The 19,436-nt window shown below is 53.3% G+C and overlaps 1 protein-coding gene across 4 annotated transcripts; it reads left to right on the top strand.

The window, feature by feature from the left end:
- Positions 1-1,721: 1,721 nt before the first annotated feature.
- LOC137591390 (ATP-dependent RNA helicase DDX3X-like) lies at positions 1,722-18,427 on the top strand. Of its 4 annotated transcripts, none has more exons than XM_068309346.1 (19): positions 1,735-2,081; positions 3,908-3,959; positions 4,108-4,155; positions 4,380-4,439; positions 5,169-5,378; positions 5,875-5,977; positions 6,126-6,236; positions 7,380-7,479; positions 7,559-7,694; positions 8,418-8,515; positions 8,802-8,900; positions 9,010-9,170; positions 9,241-9,385; positions 12,122-12,266; positions 13,457-13,638; positions 13,722-13,839; positions 13,932-14,085; positions 14,155-14,279; positions 14,557-18,427. In XM_068309346.1, the coding sequence occupies exons 1-19, from the start codon at positions 2,037-2,039 to the stop codon at positions 14,631-14,633; spliced, it is 2,169 nt and encodes a 722-aa protein (XP_068165447.1). In that variant the 5' UTR covers positions 1,735-2,036; the 3' UTR covers positions 14,634-18,427. The 4 variants fall into 4 exon arrangements, with proteins under 4 accessions (XP_068165450.1, XP_068165447.1, XP_068165448.1 ...); XM_068309347.1 differs by having other exon boundaries at positions 4,383-4,439; XM_068309348.1 differs by lacking the exon at positions 1,735-2,081 and adding an exon at positions 2,098-2,254.
- The last annotated feature ends 1,009 nt before the right edge of the window (positions 18,428-19,436 follow it).

Raw genomic sequence — 19,436 nt, forward strand, 5'->3', positions numbered from 1 at the left:
TGAGGGTCACCGTGTCCAGAAGTAGGTTCCGGTGTCGGACTTTTACATTTTTATTCATACGGCTCTAGTCATCATTACCAGTACTTGTAGAGTTCGTGTTTCTGTGTTAATATTTTACTTCAGCAGCAGTGAGGTTCTCTTTGGTTCTCTAGAGGAATGTAGGCTCTATTTCACAGAATCCAGTTCGATTGCACTGAACGGTTATTGGTAATAATCAGTGATCGATCAGTTGGTCTGGATTTTGATGAAGTGATGCGGAGCATACCTAGAAGTGAGAGAGTTGTCATTGGAGCAGACTTCAATGGACATGTTGGTGCAGGAAACAGAGGTGATGAGGAGGTGATGGGCAGGTTTGGTATCCAGGAGAGGAACGCAGAAGGACAGATGGTAGTTGACTTTGCAAAAAGGATGGAAATGGCTGTAGTGAATACTTTCTTCCAGAAGAGGCAGGAACATAGGGTGACCTATAAGAGTGGTGGTAGGAGCACACAGGTAGACTACATCTTGTGTAGACGGTGTAACCTGAAGGAGATCAGTGACTGTAAAGTAGTGGTAGGTGAGAGTGTAGCCAAACAGCATAGGATGGTGGTGTGTAGGATGACTCTGGTGGTGAGGAAGATGAAGAGGACAAAGACAGAGCAGAAGATGAAATGGTGGAAGCTGAAAAAGGAAGAGTGTTGCATGACTTTTAGGAAGGAGTTAAGACAGGCTCTGGGTGGTCAGGAGGTGCTTCCAGATGACTGGACAACTACAGCTAATGTGATCAGGGAGACAGGTAGGAGAGTACTTGGTGTGTCATCTGGAAGGAAAGTAGATAAGGAGACTTGGTGGTGGAATGAGGAGGTACAGGAGTGTATACAGAGAAAGAGGTTAGCTAAGAAGAAGTGAAGCCAGACTGAGATGGTTTGGACATGTCCAGAGGAGAGATAGTGAATATATTGGTAGAAGGATGCTGAGTTCTGAACTGCCAGGCAGGAGGCCTAGAGGAAGACCAAAGAGGAGGTTTATGGATGTAGTGAAAGAGGACATGAAGGTAGTTGGTGTGAGAGAAGAGGATGAGAAGACAGGGTTAGATGGAGGACACTGATTGGCTGTGGAGACCGACTGATCTTCTCCCAAAGGAGAAGATCAGTCGGTCCGGAGCGTCCGTTTCCTCCAGCAGCGACTATATCGCGATAAGCTGTGACTGAAGTCTCGCGATGTCTGCAGGAACCATCGTGGACGCGTCTGTCAAGACAGCGGATGTTAGCCAGCAACGAACCGGAAGCGTCCTTTCAGATTAACTGTCTGACTTTTGAAAGATGGAAATTACTTTGATTGAAGGTCCTCTAAACTATGAAGACTTTTCTCTTTTTTATCCTTATCATAATAATAATAATAATAATAGTAATAATAATAATAATAATAACAACAACAATAATAATATTAATAATAACAATAATAATAATAATAGTATTAATAATAATAACAATAACAATAATAATAATATTAATAATAACAATAATAATAGTATTAATAGTATTAATAGTAATAATAATAATAATAATAATCATTATTACCATCATTGTTGCTGTTATTAAGAGCTGACACAGCATCCCTCGTTACCTTGAACAGCATCACAAATGCACACAGAGCTACAGCGGGTCGCGGGGTCTCCTCTGAGGGCTCCGTGTAGCCGCGGAGCTGCGGGTGGGGGGGGGGCTCCGGTCAGGCGCGTCCACGCTGCACTCGTCCGCGGCGCGGCGACCTTTACTTTGGCGGGGCGGATGTTTTGGTGTTCGGTTCCGTGACGGCATCACCGGGGCTCCAGCGGAACGACCGGCCGACATCAGCTGAGTCTCCACCGACGAGCTAAAGCACGAGCCGTGACCGTCGCGTTCACCTCCCCGGTGTTCTCATACCGTGTGACGTCACGCCGATGACCGATCGACCCGCACCGGGAGCCGCGAGCCGCACCGGAGACGCTGACGTTGCACCACCGGCAGACAAAGGGGTCTTTTTCCGGCGACAACATTTTCCCTCCGTTCCCCCTCGTGATGAGTCATGTGGCCGTCGAGGGCGTTCACGGTCTGGAGCAGCAGGTGAGGCCCCCGGCAGCGGGGGGCACCGGGGGGCCCCGGGGGGCACCCCACGGCCAGCAGCCCCGCTAGCGGGATGCTACCTGGAGCTGGAGCGGGGTGCGCTCCAATCCGGCACCGGGGCGTCCCGTGGCGGCGGTGGCGCCGCGCCGGCATCACCGGACCTGATGAAACCGGTACATTCACGGTGACGTCACGTCGCAGACCATCCGGTAACCGGTGACCGTCCGTCGTGACGGACAGGTGGACGGTCAGTAGCTCCGCGGCGGGTCGGGCGGCCTGCCCCGGTGCCCACATGAAACGCACCCTAGCGCCGCTATCTCCGCGGCGGCTCCATCCGGTAAAAACACCGGAGGAGCGCCGGTAAACCCGGTAAACCCGGTAAACCCCGCAGCGGGACCGGAGCGCCGGTGCTGCGGGGTTTACCGGGTTTACCGGGTTTAAAGGGGATCCAGAAAACACGCGCAGTGTGCAGTTCCGCTGCGTCCCGCGGGGGGGACGCGCTTTTCTCCTGCGTCACAGCGCCGTGTCCGCCTCGGGCCGCAGAGGACTGCGTGTTCCCGGCGGGGGTCGCAGACCGGGTCACGGGGCGGGCCGCAAGCAGCAGCCGTGACCCGTGGAGACGCGCGGGGGGCAAGATGCGCGTTCATGTACAACCCCACACCCCCCATTAGCAGTGTGGACAGCATCCTGCTGGGAGCCCTGCGTGGGGTGTGACGTCACAGAGTGGACTTGTTTACTGAAGTGTCCTGACAGCGTGGTGTTCTGCTGCGTGTCTCGTGGGTTGGGGTGCATTAATGTTCTGCTGCGTGTCTCGTGGGTTGGGGTGCATTAATGTTCTGCTGCGTGTCTCGTGGGTTGGGGTGTGGTAATGTTCTGCTGCGTGTCTCGTGGGCTGGGGTGCGGTAATGTTCTGCTGCGTGTCTCGTGGGTTGGGGTGCATTAATGTTCTGCTGCGTGTCTCGTGGGTTGGGGTGTGGTAATGTTCTGCTGCGTGTCTCGTGGGTTGGGGTGTGGTAATGTTCTGCTGCGTGTCTCGTGGGCTGGGGTGCAGTAATGTTCTGCTGCGTGTCTCGTGGGTTGGGGTGCATTAATGTTCTGCTGCGTGTCTCGTGGGTTGGGGTGCATTAATGTTCTGCTGCGTGTCTCGTAGGTTGGGGTGCAGTAATGTTCTGCTGCGTGTCTCGTGGGTTGGGGTGCAGTAATGTTCTGCTGCGTGTCTCGTGGGTTGTGGTGTTGTCGTGTTCTGCTGCGTGTCCCGTGGGTTGGGGTGTTGTCGTTTTCTGCTGTGTGTCTCGTGGGTTGGAGTGTGGTAATGTTCTGCTGCGTGCCTCGTGGGTTGGGGTGTGGTCGTGTTCTCCTGCGTGTCTCGTGGGTTGGGGTGTGGTAATGTTCTGCTGCGTGTCCCGTGGGTTGGGGTGTTGTCGTTTTCTGCTGTGTGTCTCGTGGGTTGGGGTGCAGTAATGTTCTGCTGCATGTCTCGTGGGTTGGGGTGTGGTCGTGTTCTCCTGCGTGTCTCGTGGGTTGGGGTGCAGTAATGTTCTGCTGCATGTCTCGTGGGTTGGGGTGTGGTCATGTTCTCCTGCGTGTCTCGTGGGTTGGGGTGCAGTAATGTTCTGCTGCGTGTCTCGTGGGTTGTGGTGTTGTCGTGTTCTGCTGCGTGTCCCGTGGGTTGGGGTGTTGTCGTTTTCTGCTGTGTGTCTCGTGGGTTGGGGTGTGGTCGTGTTCTCCTGCGTGTCTCGTGGGTTGGGTTGTTGTCGTGTTCTCAGGGGTCTCATGGGTCGCGGTGTCGTGTTCTCCGCCATGTCTCACTGTTTCTCCCCCCCCAGCTCGCGGTCCTGGACCTGAGCGTCGCTGATGGACCAGCGGGGGGGCTGAACAGTAAGCAGCTTTGATGTTTATCCACTCGGACAACCCTGTGTGTGTGTGTGTGTGTGTGTGTGTGTGTGTGTGTGTGTGTGTGTGTGTGTGTGTGTGTGTGTGTGTGTGTGTGTGTGTGTGTCTCATGCTTGTCCCTCTCTGTCCACAGGGCGCTACATCCCCCCCCACCTACGGAACAAAGACGCGTCCAAAAACGGTGTGTAGAACCAAGACCCTACCGGTGTGTCCTAGCGAGTGTAGCTCGAGTGTGTGTGTGTGTGTGTGTGTGTGTGTGTGTGTGTGTGTGTGTGTGTGTGTGTGTGTGTGTGTGTGTGTTCTCCATGTTGATCAGACTGATCTGTGGGTGGGACAAAACCCCCCCTTAGAGCTGTTAGTCCTACCAGTAGGCCGTCGGTTCTGAACCTCTGTCCTCCTGTCCAGTAGGAAACGCCTTCGCCGCAGGTCGACAGGGGGCGTACGCCATCGGGCCTGCAGCCACCTGTGAGTCCTACCTGTCCTACCTGTCCGACCTGTCCGACCTGTCCTACCTGTCCGACCTGTCCTACCTGTCCTACCTGTCCTACCTGTCCGACCTGTCCGACCTGTCCGACCTGTCCTACCTGTCCGACCTGTCCGACCTGTCCTACCTGTCCGACCTGTCCGACCTGTCCGACCTGTCCTACCTGTCCGACCTGTCCGACCTGTCCTACCTGTCCGACCTGTCCGACCTGTCCTACCTGTCCGACCTGTCCTACCTGTCCGACCTGTCCTACCTGTCCTACCTGTCCGACCTGTCCGACCTGTCCTACCTGTCCGACCTGTCCGACCTGTCCTACCTGTCCGACCTGTCCTACCTGTCCGACCTGTCCTACCTGTCCTACCTGTCCGACCTGTCCGACCTGTCCGACCTGTCCGACCTGTCCGACCCCGTTTTAAGGTGTCTGTGTCAGTGGGCGTGGCCATGTCTCAGGTGGGCTATAACCAGATGGAACTAAACGTCGTGGTCACCATGGTAACCATGTTGACCATGATTATCAGGATGGTTACCGTGGTTACCAGCTTGGGCCATAGTCGGGATTGAAATCCAAAACCAATTTTAAAATTTTAACTTTATGACTTTATAACAAAAACAGATTCCCATGATGCATTGGGGTGGGGGGTCCTTTCACTGCTTGCTGTTCACATCTGTTTGAGACGCGCCCCCAGCTCTCCTGCTTTCTCCCCATGCAGATGGTTGGGACGGGGGCCGCAATAACTTTGTTAACGGTTACCATGACAACCGTATGACCGCCGGCGGCTCCTTCAACCGCGGCCCCCCTCGCATGGAACGGGGCCGGGGCGGAGTCGGAGTCGGGGGAGGCTACCGTGGCAACAGGGGTGGATCCTTCAACCCCATCAATCCTGTCCAGCCAATGGGGTTCGCTGGCTATGAAAACAAAGGTGGGTCACGCCTGATTGGTCGGGCCAGGGTGCTGGAGCCCCGCCCCCATAGACAGGAAGCATAAACTAATGAACGAATGACGTTACACACAGCTTCACCAAATCACACACCTGATGGGCAGACACGCCCATCAGATCCAGCCGTTTGATTGGTGCACAGAAAAAACAACAGTCCACACGGTGAGGAGACCGCCGTCCCTCAGAGGAGAGGAGGACGTCTGAGGACGTCTGAGGACGTCTGTGGACGTCTGAGGACGTCTGTGGACGTCTGTGGACGTCTGAGGACGTCTGAGGACGTCTGAGGACGTCTGGACGGCTGTGGACGTCTGTTGGACCACAGCACATTTAGAGTCTGACCCTCGTCTGTCCTCCAGTCCTCAGTGTTGGTGCGTCCCTGCAGGAGTAAATGTGGTGTTGATGTGTGTGTGTGTGTGTGTGTGTGTGTGTGTGTGTGTGTGTGTGTGTGTGTGTGTGTGTGTGTCCACTGTCCAATCAGACGTCAGCGGCTGGAACACGGCGAAGGACGCCTACAGCAGCTTTGGTAACAACCGGGGGAAGTCGGCGTTCTTCAACGACAGAGGCAGCGCCAACCGGGGCAGGTGAGGAGGTCAGCCGGGGGTCGGCCAAAGGGCAGCCGGGGGTCGGCCACCTTTGGCCTCTAAGGTCAGCTGACCCAGTGGGTCCCTGGGGCTGCTATCTGCCCCGGGGCAGGAGCCGCGCCTCCACTCACGTGTCTTTGGGCTGCAGGTTCGACCACGGGGGCTTCGGGGGAGGAGGAGGGAACACCCGCTGGGTGGAAGAGGCCAGAGAGGAGGGGGACTGGTCCAAACCCACCCCCCGGAACGAACGGCTGGAGCAGTGAGTCAGCAGGAGGTCACTGGGGGGTGTTCAGAAGAGATTCTGACACACACACCTAACACACACACACCTAACACACACACACACCTAACACACACACACACACACAAACACACACACACACCTAACACACACACACACACACACACACACACACCAAACACACACACACACACCTAACACACACACACACACACCTAACACACACACACACACCTAACACACACACACACACACCTAACACACACACCTAACACACACACACACCTAACACACACACACACACCTAACACACACACACACCTAACACACACACACACCTAACACACAAACACACACACACCTAACACACACACCTAACACACACACACACACCTAACACACACACACACACACACACACACAAACACACACACACACACACACACACCTAACACACACACACACACCTAACACACACACACACACCTAACACACACACACACACACCTAACACACACACACACCTAACACACACACACACACCTAACACACACACACACACACCTAACACACACACACACCTAACACACACACACCTAACACACACACACACACCTAACACACACACACAAACACACACACACACACCTAACACACACACACACACACCTAACACACACACACACACACACACCTAACACACACACACACACACACCTAACACACACACACACCTAACACACACACACCTAACACACACACACCTAACACACACACACACACACCTAACACACACACACACCTAACACACACACACACACACACACCTAACACACACACCTAACACACACACACCTAACACACACACACACCTAACACACACACACACACACCTAACACACACACACACCTAACACACACACACACCTAACTAACACACACACACACCTAACACACACACACACCTAACACACACACACACCTAACACACACACACACACCTAACACACACACACACACCTAACACACACACACACCTAACACACACACACACACCTAACACACACACACACCTAACACACAGCCCTAACACACACCTTACACACACACACACACACACCTTACACACACACACACCTAACACACACTCTCTCCCCCCAGTGAGCTGTTCTCTGGCAGTAACACGGGGATCAACTTTGAGAAGTACGACGACATTCCTGTGGAGGCAACTGGTCAGAACTGCCCCCACCACATCGAGAGTGTAAGCTGCTGGTGTGTGTGTGTGTGTGTGTGTGACCCCAGATGTGTGAGCCGTTTTCACGAGGGTGTGTGTGCTCCAGTTCCAGGACGTGGACCTGGGGGAGATCATCATGGGGAACATCGCTCTGAGTCGCTACACCCGGCCCACGCCCGTCCAGAAGTACGCCATCCCCATCGTCAAGGCCAAGCGTGACCTGATGGCGTGTGCTCAGACCGGTAGGACCAACACGCCAACCCTAACCCCGACCTTAACCCTTAACCGTAAACCTGACTCCTAACCCTGAACTTGACCCCAAACCCTAAACCTGACCTCAAACCCTAACCCTAACCCTTAACCCTAAACCTGACCCCTAACCCTAAACCTGACCCCTAACCCTTAACCCTAAACCTGACCTCTAACCCTAAACCTGACTCCTAACCCTGAATTTGACCCTAAACCTGACCCTAACCCTTAACCCTAAACCTGACCTCTAACCCTAAACCTGACTCCTAACCCTAAACTTAACTCCTTAACCTGACCTCTAACCCTAAACCTGACTCCTAACCCTAAACTTAACTCCTTAACCTGACCTCTAACCCTGAACCTGACTCCTAACCCTGAATTTGACCCCAAACCCTAAATCTGACCCCTAAGCCTTAACCCTAACCCTGACCCCTAAACCTTAACCCTAAACCTGACCCCTAACCCTAAACCTGACCTCAAACCCTAAACCTGACCTCTAACCCTGAACCTGACTCCTAACCCTAAACCTGACTCCTAACCCTAAACCTGACTCCTAACCCTAAACCTGACCTCTAACCCTAAACCTGACCCCTAACCCTGAACCCTAACCCTAAACGTGACCCCTAACCCTGAGCCCTGAACCCTAAACCCTAACCTAGACCCCAGCTGGCCGTCTGGGGGGTCCAGCTGCTGCAGTAACGTGATGTTTGGTTCAGGTTCTGGGAAGACGGCAGCGTTCCTGCTGCCCATCCTGAGCCAGATCTACACCGAGGGGCCGGGAGAAGCTCTGAACGCCGCCAAGGCCTCCGGACAGGTGAGGGGCGGGGCCCCACCCAGTACCCCCCCAGGACGCTGGGTTTAGGGTTCTGTTGTTGTTGTTGTTGTGTTTTTGTTTTGCTGTTGGTTTGTCGTTGTGTTGTTTCTTTTTTGTTCATTGTTGTTTTTTTGTTGTTGTGGGTTTTTTGTTTGTTGTTGTTTGTTGTTGTTTTGGTGTTGTTTTGGTATTTTTGTAGTTGTTGTTGTGTTGTTTATTGTTGTTGTGTTGTTGTTGTGGTGTTGTTGTTATTGTCCACATTGTGCTGATTGTGTTTTTCTTCCAGGAGAACGGGAAGTTTGGCCGTCGTAAGCAGTTCCCCATCTCCCTGGTGCTGGCTCCGACCCGCGAGCTGGCGCTGCAGATCTATGACGAAGCCAGGAAGGTACACACACACACACACACACACACACACACACACACACACACACACACACACACACACACACACACACACACACAGGACGGTTCACCAGCAGCCTGTGTGTCTCCAGTTCTCCTACCGGTCCAGAGTGCGTCCCTGTGTCGTCTACGGGGGGGCGGACATTGGCCAGCAGATCCGGGACCTGGAGAAAGGCTGCCACCTGCTGGTGGCCACGCCCGGGAGGCTGGTGGACATGATGGAGCGGGGCAAGATCGGTCTGGACTACTGCAAGTAAGACGCGGTCCCACGCTAACGCCTGCTTCCTGTCAGACGCTAACGCCTGCTTCCTGTCGCCCTGCAGCTACCTGGTCCTGGACGAGGCCGACCGCATGTTGGACATGGGATTCGAACCTCAGATCCGACGCATCGTGGAGCAGGACACCATGCCCCACAAAGGCCTTCGACACACCATGATGTTCAGCGCCACCTTCCCCAAAGAGATCCAGGTAGTACTAATGATGATGATAGTAATAATAATAATAACAGTAATAACAACAGTAATAATAGTAATAAAGAAGAGTGTTGCATGACTTTTAGGAAGGAGTTAAGACAGGCTCTGGGTGGTCAGGAGGTGCTTCCAGATGACTGGACAACTACAGCTAATGTGATCAGGGAGACAGGTAGGAGAGTACTTGGTGTGTCACCTGGAAGGAAAGTAGATAAGGAGACTTGGTGGTGGAATGAGGAGGTACAGGAGTGTATACAGAGAAAGAGGTTAGCTAAGAAGAAGTGGGACACTGAGAGGACTGAGGAGAGTAGACAGGAGTACAGGGAGATGCAGCGTAAGGTGAAGGTAGAGGTAGCAAAGGCCAAACAAGAAGCTTATGATAACTTGTATGCTAGGTTGGACAGTAAGGAGGGAGAGACTGATCTATACCGGTTGGCAAGACAGAGAGACAGAGATGGGAAGGACGTGCAGCAGGTTAGGGTGATTAAGGATAGGGATGGAAGTCTATTGACAGGTGCCAGTAGTGTGATGGGAAGATGGAAAGAGTACTTTGAAGAGTTGATGAACGTAGAAAATGAGAGGGAACAAAGACTAGAAGAGGTGACTGTTGGACAGGCTGACAGACAAGGTTAGACAGGAATCTCCATGGACTATGATGTTTGCAGATGACATTGTGATCTGCAGTGAGAGCAGGGAACAGGTGGAGGAGAAGCTAGAGAGGTGGAGGTTTGTCCTGGAAAGGAGAGGAATGAAGGTTAGCCGCAGTAAGACAGAGTACATGTGTGTGAATGAGAGGAACCCAAGTGGAAGAGTGAGGTTACAGGGAGAAGAGATCAAGAAGGTGGAGGGTTTGAAGTACTTAGGGTCAACAGTCCAGAGCAATGGAGAGTGTGGAAAAGAGGTGAAGAAGCGTGTCCAGGCAGGATGGAACGGGTGGAGGAAAGTGTCAGGTGTGATGTGTGATAGAAGAGTTTCAGCTAAAATGAAAGGAAAGGTGTACAAAACTGTGGTGAGACCAGCGATGTTGTTTGGTCTAGAGACAGTGTCACTGAGGAAAAGACAGGAGACAGAGCTGGAGGTAGCAGAGATGAAGATGCTGAGGTTCTCTCTGGGAGTGACCAGGAAGGATAGGATCAGGAATGAGTCCATCAGAGGGACAGCACATGTTAGAGGTTCTGGAGATAAAGTCAGAGAGGCCAGACTGAGATGGTTTGGACATGTCCAGAGGAGAGATAGTGAATATATTGGTAGAAGGATGCTGAGTTCTGAACTGCCAGGCAGGAGGCCTAGAGGACACTGATTGGCTGTGAAGACCCCTGAAGAGACCCCCAAAAGGAGAAGAAGAAGTAGTAATAGTAATAATAATAATAATAATAATAATAATAATAATCATGGGTGGCACAGTGGTTAGCGCTGCCACCTCACAACACGGCGGTTCTGGGTTCGAGTCCCGCTCTGTGTGGAGTTCTCATGTTCTCCCCGTGTCTGGGGGGGTTCTCTCCGGGTTCTCCGGCTTCCTCCCACCTCCAAAAACATGCGCTTCAGGTTGATTGGCCGGTCCCAAATTGCCCGTAGGAGTGAGTGTGTGTGTTTGTATGTCTTTGTGTGTGGCTCCGCGGTGCACTGGCGTCGTGCCCGGAGTGTCCCCCGCCTCACACCCTGTGCCAGCTGGGATAGGCTCCAGCTCCCCTTGACCCGCTACGGCGGATACAGCAGCGCTACATGAAGATGAATGAATGAATGAATAATAATCTCACAAGCCAATGTCTTCTACCCGTCAACCCTTTTTTTTCTTTTCGGGTGATGCTGCTGATGTCTCAACACTGATGAAAGTAAAATCTGTTGTAATAACACGTCTGGAGAGAAGAAAAAAAACTGAATAATAATAATAATAATAGTAAGAATAATAGTAATAATAATGATAGTGATAATAGTAGTAATAATAATAGTAATAATAATAGTAATAATAATGATAGTAATAATAGTAATAATAGTAATAGTAATAATAATGATAGTGATTATAGTAATAATAATAATAGTAATAATAATGATAGTGATTATAGTAATAATAATAATAGTGATAATAATGATAGTGATTATAGTAATAATAATAATAATAGTAATAATAATGATAGTGATTATAGTAATAATAGTAATAGTAATAATAATGATAGTGATTATAGTAATAATAGTAATAGTAATAATAATGATAGTGATTATAGTAATAATAATAATAATAGTAATAATAATAGTAATAATAGTAATAATAATGATAGTGATTATAGTAGTAATAGTAATAATAATGATAGTGATTATAGTAATAATAGTAATAATAATGATAGTAATAATAGTAATAGTAATGATAGTAATAATAGGAATAATAATAATAGGAATAATAATAATAATAATAATAATGATAGTGATAATAGTAATAATAGTAATAATAATGATAGTAATAATAATAATAGTAATAGTAATAATAATGATAGTAATAATAGTAATAATAATAATAGGAATAATAATAGTGATAATAATAATAGTAATAATAATACTAATAACCCTAACACTGTTACTACTTACATGCTGATTTAAAGACTACACTCAGCTGTTGGCTCCAGTTGAAAACGACCTCCTGATGACCTCCTGATGGGTTCAGTGTTGTTATTGTCAAAGTGAACAAAGTAAACAAAAACAGGAAACAGAAACCCAGACATGTGTTTGACTCCGCCCTCAGATCCTGGCCAGAGACTTCCTGGAGGAGTACATCTTCCTGGCGGTGGGCAGAGTGGGTTCCACCTCAGAGAACATCACTCAGAAGGTGGTGTGGGTGGAGGAGAGCGACAAGAGGTCCTTCCTGTTGGACCTGCTCAGTGCCACAGGTGAGTGTCAGACCACACCCACTCAGGGACCCGAACCCGAGTCCACTCGAGCACCTCCATCAGGTTCAGGTCCAGGCCAGCAGAGGGTCGGTCACGCGTGTGTCATGTGTGGAACCCTGTTCATGCGGGGTGGGTTCTGTTCCTCGCGCGTCCCTGGAGTTGTGCTGTAGCTCCTCCCACCAGCAGGAGTCAGGTGTTTAACGTGTGAAGAACACAACCTCAGCTGGATTTAAAGGTTCTAGTGCAGATTAATGTCTGAACACACACACACACACACACACACACACACACACACACACACACACACACACACACACACACACACACACACACACACAGTGTGTCCTGCCTCTAACCTGCTGGTGGTTTTGTCTCAAGTCGTCCCCAGTGAGGTTCAAGACGGTGCAGGAGACGGTCTGGACAAGCCTGGTAGGTCCTCAGCTGGAACCAGCATGTGGGTCCTCAGCTGGAACCAGCATGTGGGTCCTCAGCTGGAACCAGCATGTGGGTCCTCAGCTGGCCCCCATGTCCCCTCATCGTGTTTCTGGAACGTTCTCTCAGTTCTTTTGGTTCCTTTGGTCCCGTGTGCGGCGCCTCATCCAACATGCTTGTATGTTTTCAGTTCAGGTGGTTCTTGTGCAGCATGTTGTCATGGTAACGGTGATGATGTTGTTTGCGTGCCCTTCATGACACTGAGCCGTATGCCCCTCCCACCCCACCCCCGTTGTGTTTGGTGTCATGTGATCAGATACGGCTGCTGGTAGGACCACAGGGTCGAAGGGTGACACGGCCTGTTAGCAGTGTTCACACCCCATCACCTGATTGGCTGTCCTCAGTCTGATCACCTGATTGGCTGTCCTCAGTGTGATCACCTGATTGGCTGTCCTCAGTCTGATCACCTGATTGGCTGTCCTCAGTGTGATCACCTGATTGGCTGTCCTCAGTCTGATCACCTGATTGGCTGTCCTCAGTCTGATCACCTGATTGGCTGTCCTCAGTCTGATCACCTGATTGGCTGTCCTCAGTCTGATCACCTGATTGGCTGTCCTCAGTGTGATCACCTGATTGGCTGTCCTCAGTCTGATCACCTGATTGGCTGTCCTCAGTCTGATCACCTGATTGGCTGTCCTCAGTGCTCACCTATTGGCCGTCCTCGTCAGCCCTCACCTCATTGGCTCTCTGTTCTGCAGGTAAAGACTCGCTGACTCTGGTGTTCGTGGAGACCAAGAAGGGCGCGGACGCGCTGGAGGACTTCCTGTACCGGGAGGGCTACGCCTGCACCAGTATCCATGGCGACCGCTCCCAGAGGGACCGGGAGGAGGCGCTGAGCCAGTTCCGGTCCGGGAAGTGTCCCATCCTGGTAGCCACGGCGGTCAGTAGAAATCCCGTTGTCTGTCGCATGGGGAGCAGGGTGAGTGGGAGGGGCTCCTGATGTGTCGTGCTTCCCCCCTCCAGGTGGCGGCGCGGGGACTGGACATCTCCAACGTGAAGCACGTCATCAACTTTGACCTGCCCAGCGACATTGAGGAGTACGTCCACCGGATTGGACGCACCGGACGCGTGGGGAACCTGGGTGAGGCGTTCGGGCGGGCCGAGCACGCCTGTTATCATGGAAACCAATCAGAAGCCCCTTTGCGTGTGCTGAATTGGTTCCTCCTACCGTAGGTCTGGCCACCTCGTTCTTCAACGACAAGAACGGGAACATCACCAAGGACCTGCTGGACATCCTGGTGGAGGCCAAACAGGAAGTGCCGTCCTGGCTGGAGAGCCTGGCCTACGAGCACCAGCACAAGAGCAGCAGCAGGGGGCGCTCCAAGAGGTCTGTGCTCCGGTGGGGGCCGAGTCCTGCGGCTGCTCCTGGGTTCCTCACCCTCCATCTCCCCCACAGGTTTGCCGGCGGCTTTGGGGCGCGGGACTACCGCCAGACGGCTGCAGGGGGCAGCGCCGGGGGCTTCGGGGGGCGAGGGGGGCGGAGCCAGGCGGGACACGGAGGAACCCGAGGCTTCGGAGGAGGTGAGGTTCTGAGGCTGAATATGAGCGGTCCAGTCAGTGGTTCAGACCAGTTTGGACTGGTCCAGACTGGACTTTTTTAGAGGTCCCGACTGGTTCTGATTGGTCCACACTGGGTCTGACTGGTCCAGATGGGTTTAAACTGGTCCAGATGGGTTTAAACTGGTCCAGAGGTCCAGCCTGGTCCAGACTGAGAACCCTGTCTGACACTGTGTTCTGTGGGGGGGTTGGTGGACCTAAGGAACCCTGTCTAACCTTGACCCCTGTGCCCCCATTCCAGGCTTTGGCAGCTTCTACACCAGTGACAGCTATGGGGGCAGCTACTCCCACTCTCAAGTGGACTGGTGGGGCAACTAGGTCCTGCTGCCCCCCCACATCTCTTCTGTCCTCCCTCCGCTCCATTACCAGGAACCGTGTGCATGTTCTGAACTATTTATCCTCGTTTAGAGACCCCCCCATCCTGTGGTGGTTCTGTTCCTCCTGACACCTTCTGGTTCTGTCATCTCCAACCCCCCCAGACGACGTACCACTGGCTTGTGTACAGCACCCACCCGCCCCCCTCAGACGACATCCCACTGGGTCGTGTACAGCACCCCCCCCAGCACCCGTCACGTGTAGCTGGTAGCGTCTGTGGTTCTGTGGATCGGGTGGACCGCCTCAGCGGTCCCCCCCCTGAGTGAATAGACCTTTCTTCTCTTTCAATGTTTGCTACGAGGTGTTCTTGTCTGCATCTGAACTCTGTCCAGTTCCCCAGTCCAGTACCCTTGTCCGGTACGCCAGCCCAGTACTCTGGTCCAGTACCCTAACACAGTACCCCAGTCAGGAGCCCCACACAAGTACCTGGACCGCAGTCTGGTAACCCGGTCCAGTACCCCAACACGGTACCTTAGTCTGGTACCCCTGCCCAGTACCCCAGTTCAGGTCCCCAGTCCAGTACCCTTGTCTAGGACGCCAGCCCAGTATCCCTGTCAAGCACTCTGGTCCAGTACCTTAACACAGTACCCCAGTCAAGAACCCGGCACCAGTTCCTGGTCCGGTACCACAATCTAGTACCTCTGCCTAGTACCCCAGTCCAGTACCCTTGTTCGGTATGCAGGTCCAGTATCCCAGTCCAGTACCCTTGTCCGGTACCCCGGTCCGGTACTGAAACACAATATCTTGGTCCGGTACCTAGTCCGGTACCACTGACTGGTACCCCTGCCCAGAACCCCAGACCTGTACCCTTGTCCGGTATACCGGTCCAGTACCCCGCTCCAGTATGTTGGTCCAGTGCCCCGGTCCACTGCCTGGTGCAGCACCTGGTCCAGTACCCTGGTCCAGTAGCTCGGTCCAGTACCCCAGTCAGGTACCCCGGTCCAGTACCCTGACACAGTACCCGGTCCAGTACCCTACCACAGTACCCCAGTAAGTACCCCAATCCAATACATGGTCCAGTACCCTAGTCCAGTACCCATGTCCCTAACATTTCATCCCGTCTTGATGACCGTGTCTAACATTGTAAACAGAGGCGCCGGACCGATTGGAGGCGCCACCAGCAGACGTTCCTTTTTGAGAACCTCCAGAGAACCCAGACGGACGTCAGACAGCAGCCTGCTGACGCTGTTTACTCCATCACAAACAAACAAACAAACAAACAAACAACGGAAGATCATTTGTTTCTGTACTGTGCCTTTCAGAATTTAAACTTTGGCTCTTATTTCCATTGTTTTTGCAGTTGTGCAGAACCGGGCTCGGTACCAGCCCCCGGTACCGGCCACGTTTGACTAAAATGGAGTATTTTATGTCATTTATTGGTTCCAACACGTTTTTCTTTATTTATATTTGGAAGGAAACAAACTAGGCTTGAACTAAATCAAACCTTGGCAAAAAAAATTGATCCAAACCTGATGAGGAACCACAAAGCGGCTCCTCGTCCGTCTAGTGGAGATGAAACGGGTCAGGAGGTCTCGCCGAGCCGGTCCACCAGAACATGACCACAGCGCTGCCTGGTGGGCGTAGAGGGCGGCTGTGGTCGGATGCTCTGATGGTCCTGCTAGACGAGCCCTCGTCACACCTACAGCTCTGGTGGAGCTCCAGTCAGGTCCTCAGAACCGTCCGGGCCCTAAGTGTTTGCCTCTGGGGCCGTAGTCTCGTCCTCTGTGCTCTCAGACGCCCGGGTCCCAACCGTCGCCCTGCTGGTGACACGACCAGTCGGGTGGAGTTAATGGTGGGCGGGGTCTGGAGCACAGCGATGCCTGCTCAGGACAGTGGTCCTGGAGAGCCGGCTGCTCCCACCAGACCCTGAAGTCCTGGAGATCCAGAAGATTCTGCCGGGATGCGACCTAAACATGAAGTAAATTTCTCTCGCTCACTCTATCCTGGGGAGTCCATGACGAGTCAGAACCAGTCATTCCAGTTCCTGTGTGGGAGTTAAGGCAGCTTAGAGGTGCCACATAGTCCGAGTCCTGACCCACGTCCAGGACTAGAGGTCTTACCGCTGTGTGACGAGGCCCAGCTGGCCTTGGGGCGGGTGCTGGTGTTAGTGGGCCCTACATGGCCCCGCTATGGACCTGTGGATCCACTGTGGACCCGCTGTGGACCTGCTGTGGAGCCGAGGCGTTCTAGATACAGCGTTTTTCATTGAGGTCTGAATCTGTTACGTTTCCTATAGTCTTGGTTTCGTGGAGGTCTAGAGTTCCCGTTAGTCACCGATCCAAGGCAGTCGGGTCGGACCAGAACACCTGGTGGACCCAGACTGAGACAGAACCAGGTGTTGTTTTGTCTGTCAGTCCATCCAGTCCAGCAGCTGTAGTCCTGCCAGCGCTGACGTGTGGTTTTGGTTTAATCCCAGCCGGTGTGACAGCAGGTCTGGATCCTTCTTGGTTCAGTTCCAGTCCAGTGGTGAGTCAAGGGTCAAAGGGGCTCATGGGGGTCCGGTGGTGAGTCAAGGGTCAAAGGGGCTCATGGGGGTCCGGTGGTGAGTCAAGGGTCAAAGGGGCTCATGGGGGTCCGGTGGTGAGTCAAGGGTCAAAGGGGCTCATGGGGGTCCGGTGGTGAGTCAAGGGTCAAAGGGGCTCATGGGGGTCCGGTGGTGAATCAAGGGTCAAAGGGGCTCATGGGGGTCTGTTGGTGAGTCAAGGGTCAAAGGGGCTCATGGGGTCCGGTGGTGAATCAAGGGTCAAAGGGGCTCATGGGGGTCCGTTGGTGAGTCAAGGGTCAAAGGGGCTCATGGGGGTCTGTTGGTGAGTCAAGGGCTAAAGGGGCTCATGGGGGTCCCGGTGGGTTTGATTTCAGAGAACCCTGAACCCGAAGGGTTCCACGCAGCAGAAGTGACCAATCAGGAGAGGCGTTGACGTTTAGGTCTCCGTCTGCGGGTCTGGGGGGGTCGCCTCCATCCGGGGGGGGGTCACCTCCATCCGGGGAGGCGGTCCTGTGTCGTTGGTCCAGGTGAACCAGAATGGAATGCAGCCTTTGTTGCTAACCAGGGCGTGGCTAGCAGCTAGCGCCCTGTTGTCACGTGTCAGTCATGATCCCAGTGGGCCGGTCCAGTGTGTCAGTGTCACAGCGACGCCAGCACCCGTTACCATGGCAACGAGTGCTGGAATTAGATTCTACAGGAGTGATTTAAGTTCCGTTTGCCTCAGTTCCAATTTATTTATCACACACACACACACACACACTCATAACACGGTGTAATGATGTAGTCTACAGCAGACAGGAAGTGGCTGTCAGTTCTAAAGGTTTCAGCTGTGCCAACCCCCCCCCACGCTCTGGCACTGACCAGTGTGTGAGGGACCCGCCCCCTGAGACCACGCCTCCGGAGACCCTGCCTCCTGTGACAACACCTCTATAGACCACGCCCCCTGAGACCAAGCCTCTGGAGACCACACCTCTGGAGACCACGCCTCTGGAGATGAGACCAGGCTTCTGGAGACCACACCTCTGGAGACCACACCTCTTGAGACCACACCTCTGGGGACCACGCCTCTGGGGACCACACCTCTGGGGACCACACCTCTGGGGACCACGCCTCTGGGGACCACACCTCTGGGGACCACGCCTCTGGGGACCACACCTCTGGAGACCACGCCTCCGGAGACCACACCTCTGGGGACCATGCCTCTGGAGATGAGACCACGCCTCCGGAGACCACACCTCTGGAGACCACGCCTCCGGAGACCACACCTCTGGGGACCACGCCTCTGGAGATGAGACCAGGCCTCTGGAGACCACACCTCTGGGGACCACGCCTCTGGAGATGAGACCACGCCTCTGGGGACCACGCCTCTGGAGATGAGACCACGCCTCTGGGGACCACGCCTCTGGAGACCACGCCTCTGAAGACCACGCCTCCGGAGACCACACCTCTGGAGATGAGACCACGCCTCCTGAGACCACGCCCTGCAGCTGTTTTCTTTCGGACCGAGCTCAGAGCGGTGAGCCCGGCGTGTTGCATTCTGGGTAGGGCTGGGTATCCCCCTGTAGCCGAGGGCCAAACGCATCGGTGGTTCTGCGCTGTGCTAACGTAGCGGTAGGTGAAGCTAATCCTGATGCTAAGCAGGGCTAGCCGTGTTAGCAGGGCTCCTGGGAGACTCCTGATGTGTAAAGACGTCAACGTTTCCGGTGTGGCGCCACCTTGGCTGTTGGAGGCGGAGCTGCACCGTTCTGCCTGCTGCCACCTGCTGGTGTGGAGAGGAACTTCTGTCAGGTGGGGGTGTTTCCTGCGGTGCGTTCTTTCCTGTCGGTTGAGTTTGATTTTAATATTCAATGAGACGCTTCGACGCCCCCTGGGGGTCACGTTTAGAAAACATGCCGCCTGTTGAGCGCTGATGCTAGTGATGCTAGCCTATAGTGTGGCTAATGATGGGTTTATGTGACGGCGTCCCAGCTGTTCACGCTCAGTGTGGGAGGAGTCAGTGTGAGGGCCACGCCCCTTTATGACGCAGCACTTTAGCTAACCTGGAGAACTTTTGAAAACCTTTTGATGCCTTAACCTGAAGCGTGATGCCCCGCCCCCGCCGTGAGCGCTGATAGTCTCTACGTTACCATGGCAACAGACACCTTGCTCGTGTCAGTGCGGACCGTTGTGCGTCGTTCCGGTAACTTACCTGTCAGTGGGAGCGGCTCGCTGCCAGCGCATTGACTTTAATTATGGTGCTATGCCCCCCCTCCCACCCCCCT

The sequence above is a fragment of the Antennarius striatus genome, chromosome 24 (assembly GCF_040054535.1).
Source record: "Antennarius striatus isolate MH-2024 chromosome 24, ASM4005453v1, whole genome shotgun sequence".
Lineage (NCBI taxonomy): Eukaryota > Metazoa > Chordata > Actinopteri > Lophiiformes > Antennariidae > Antennarius > Antennarius striatus.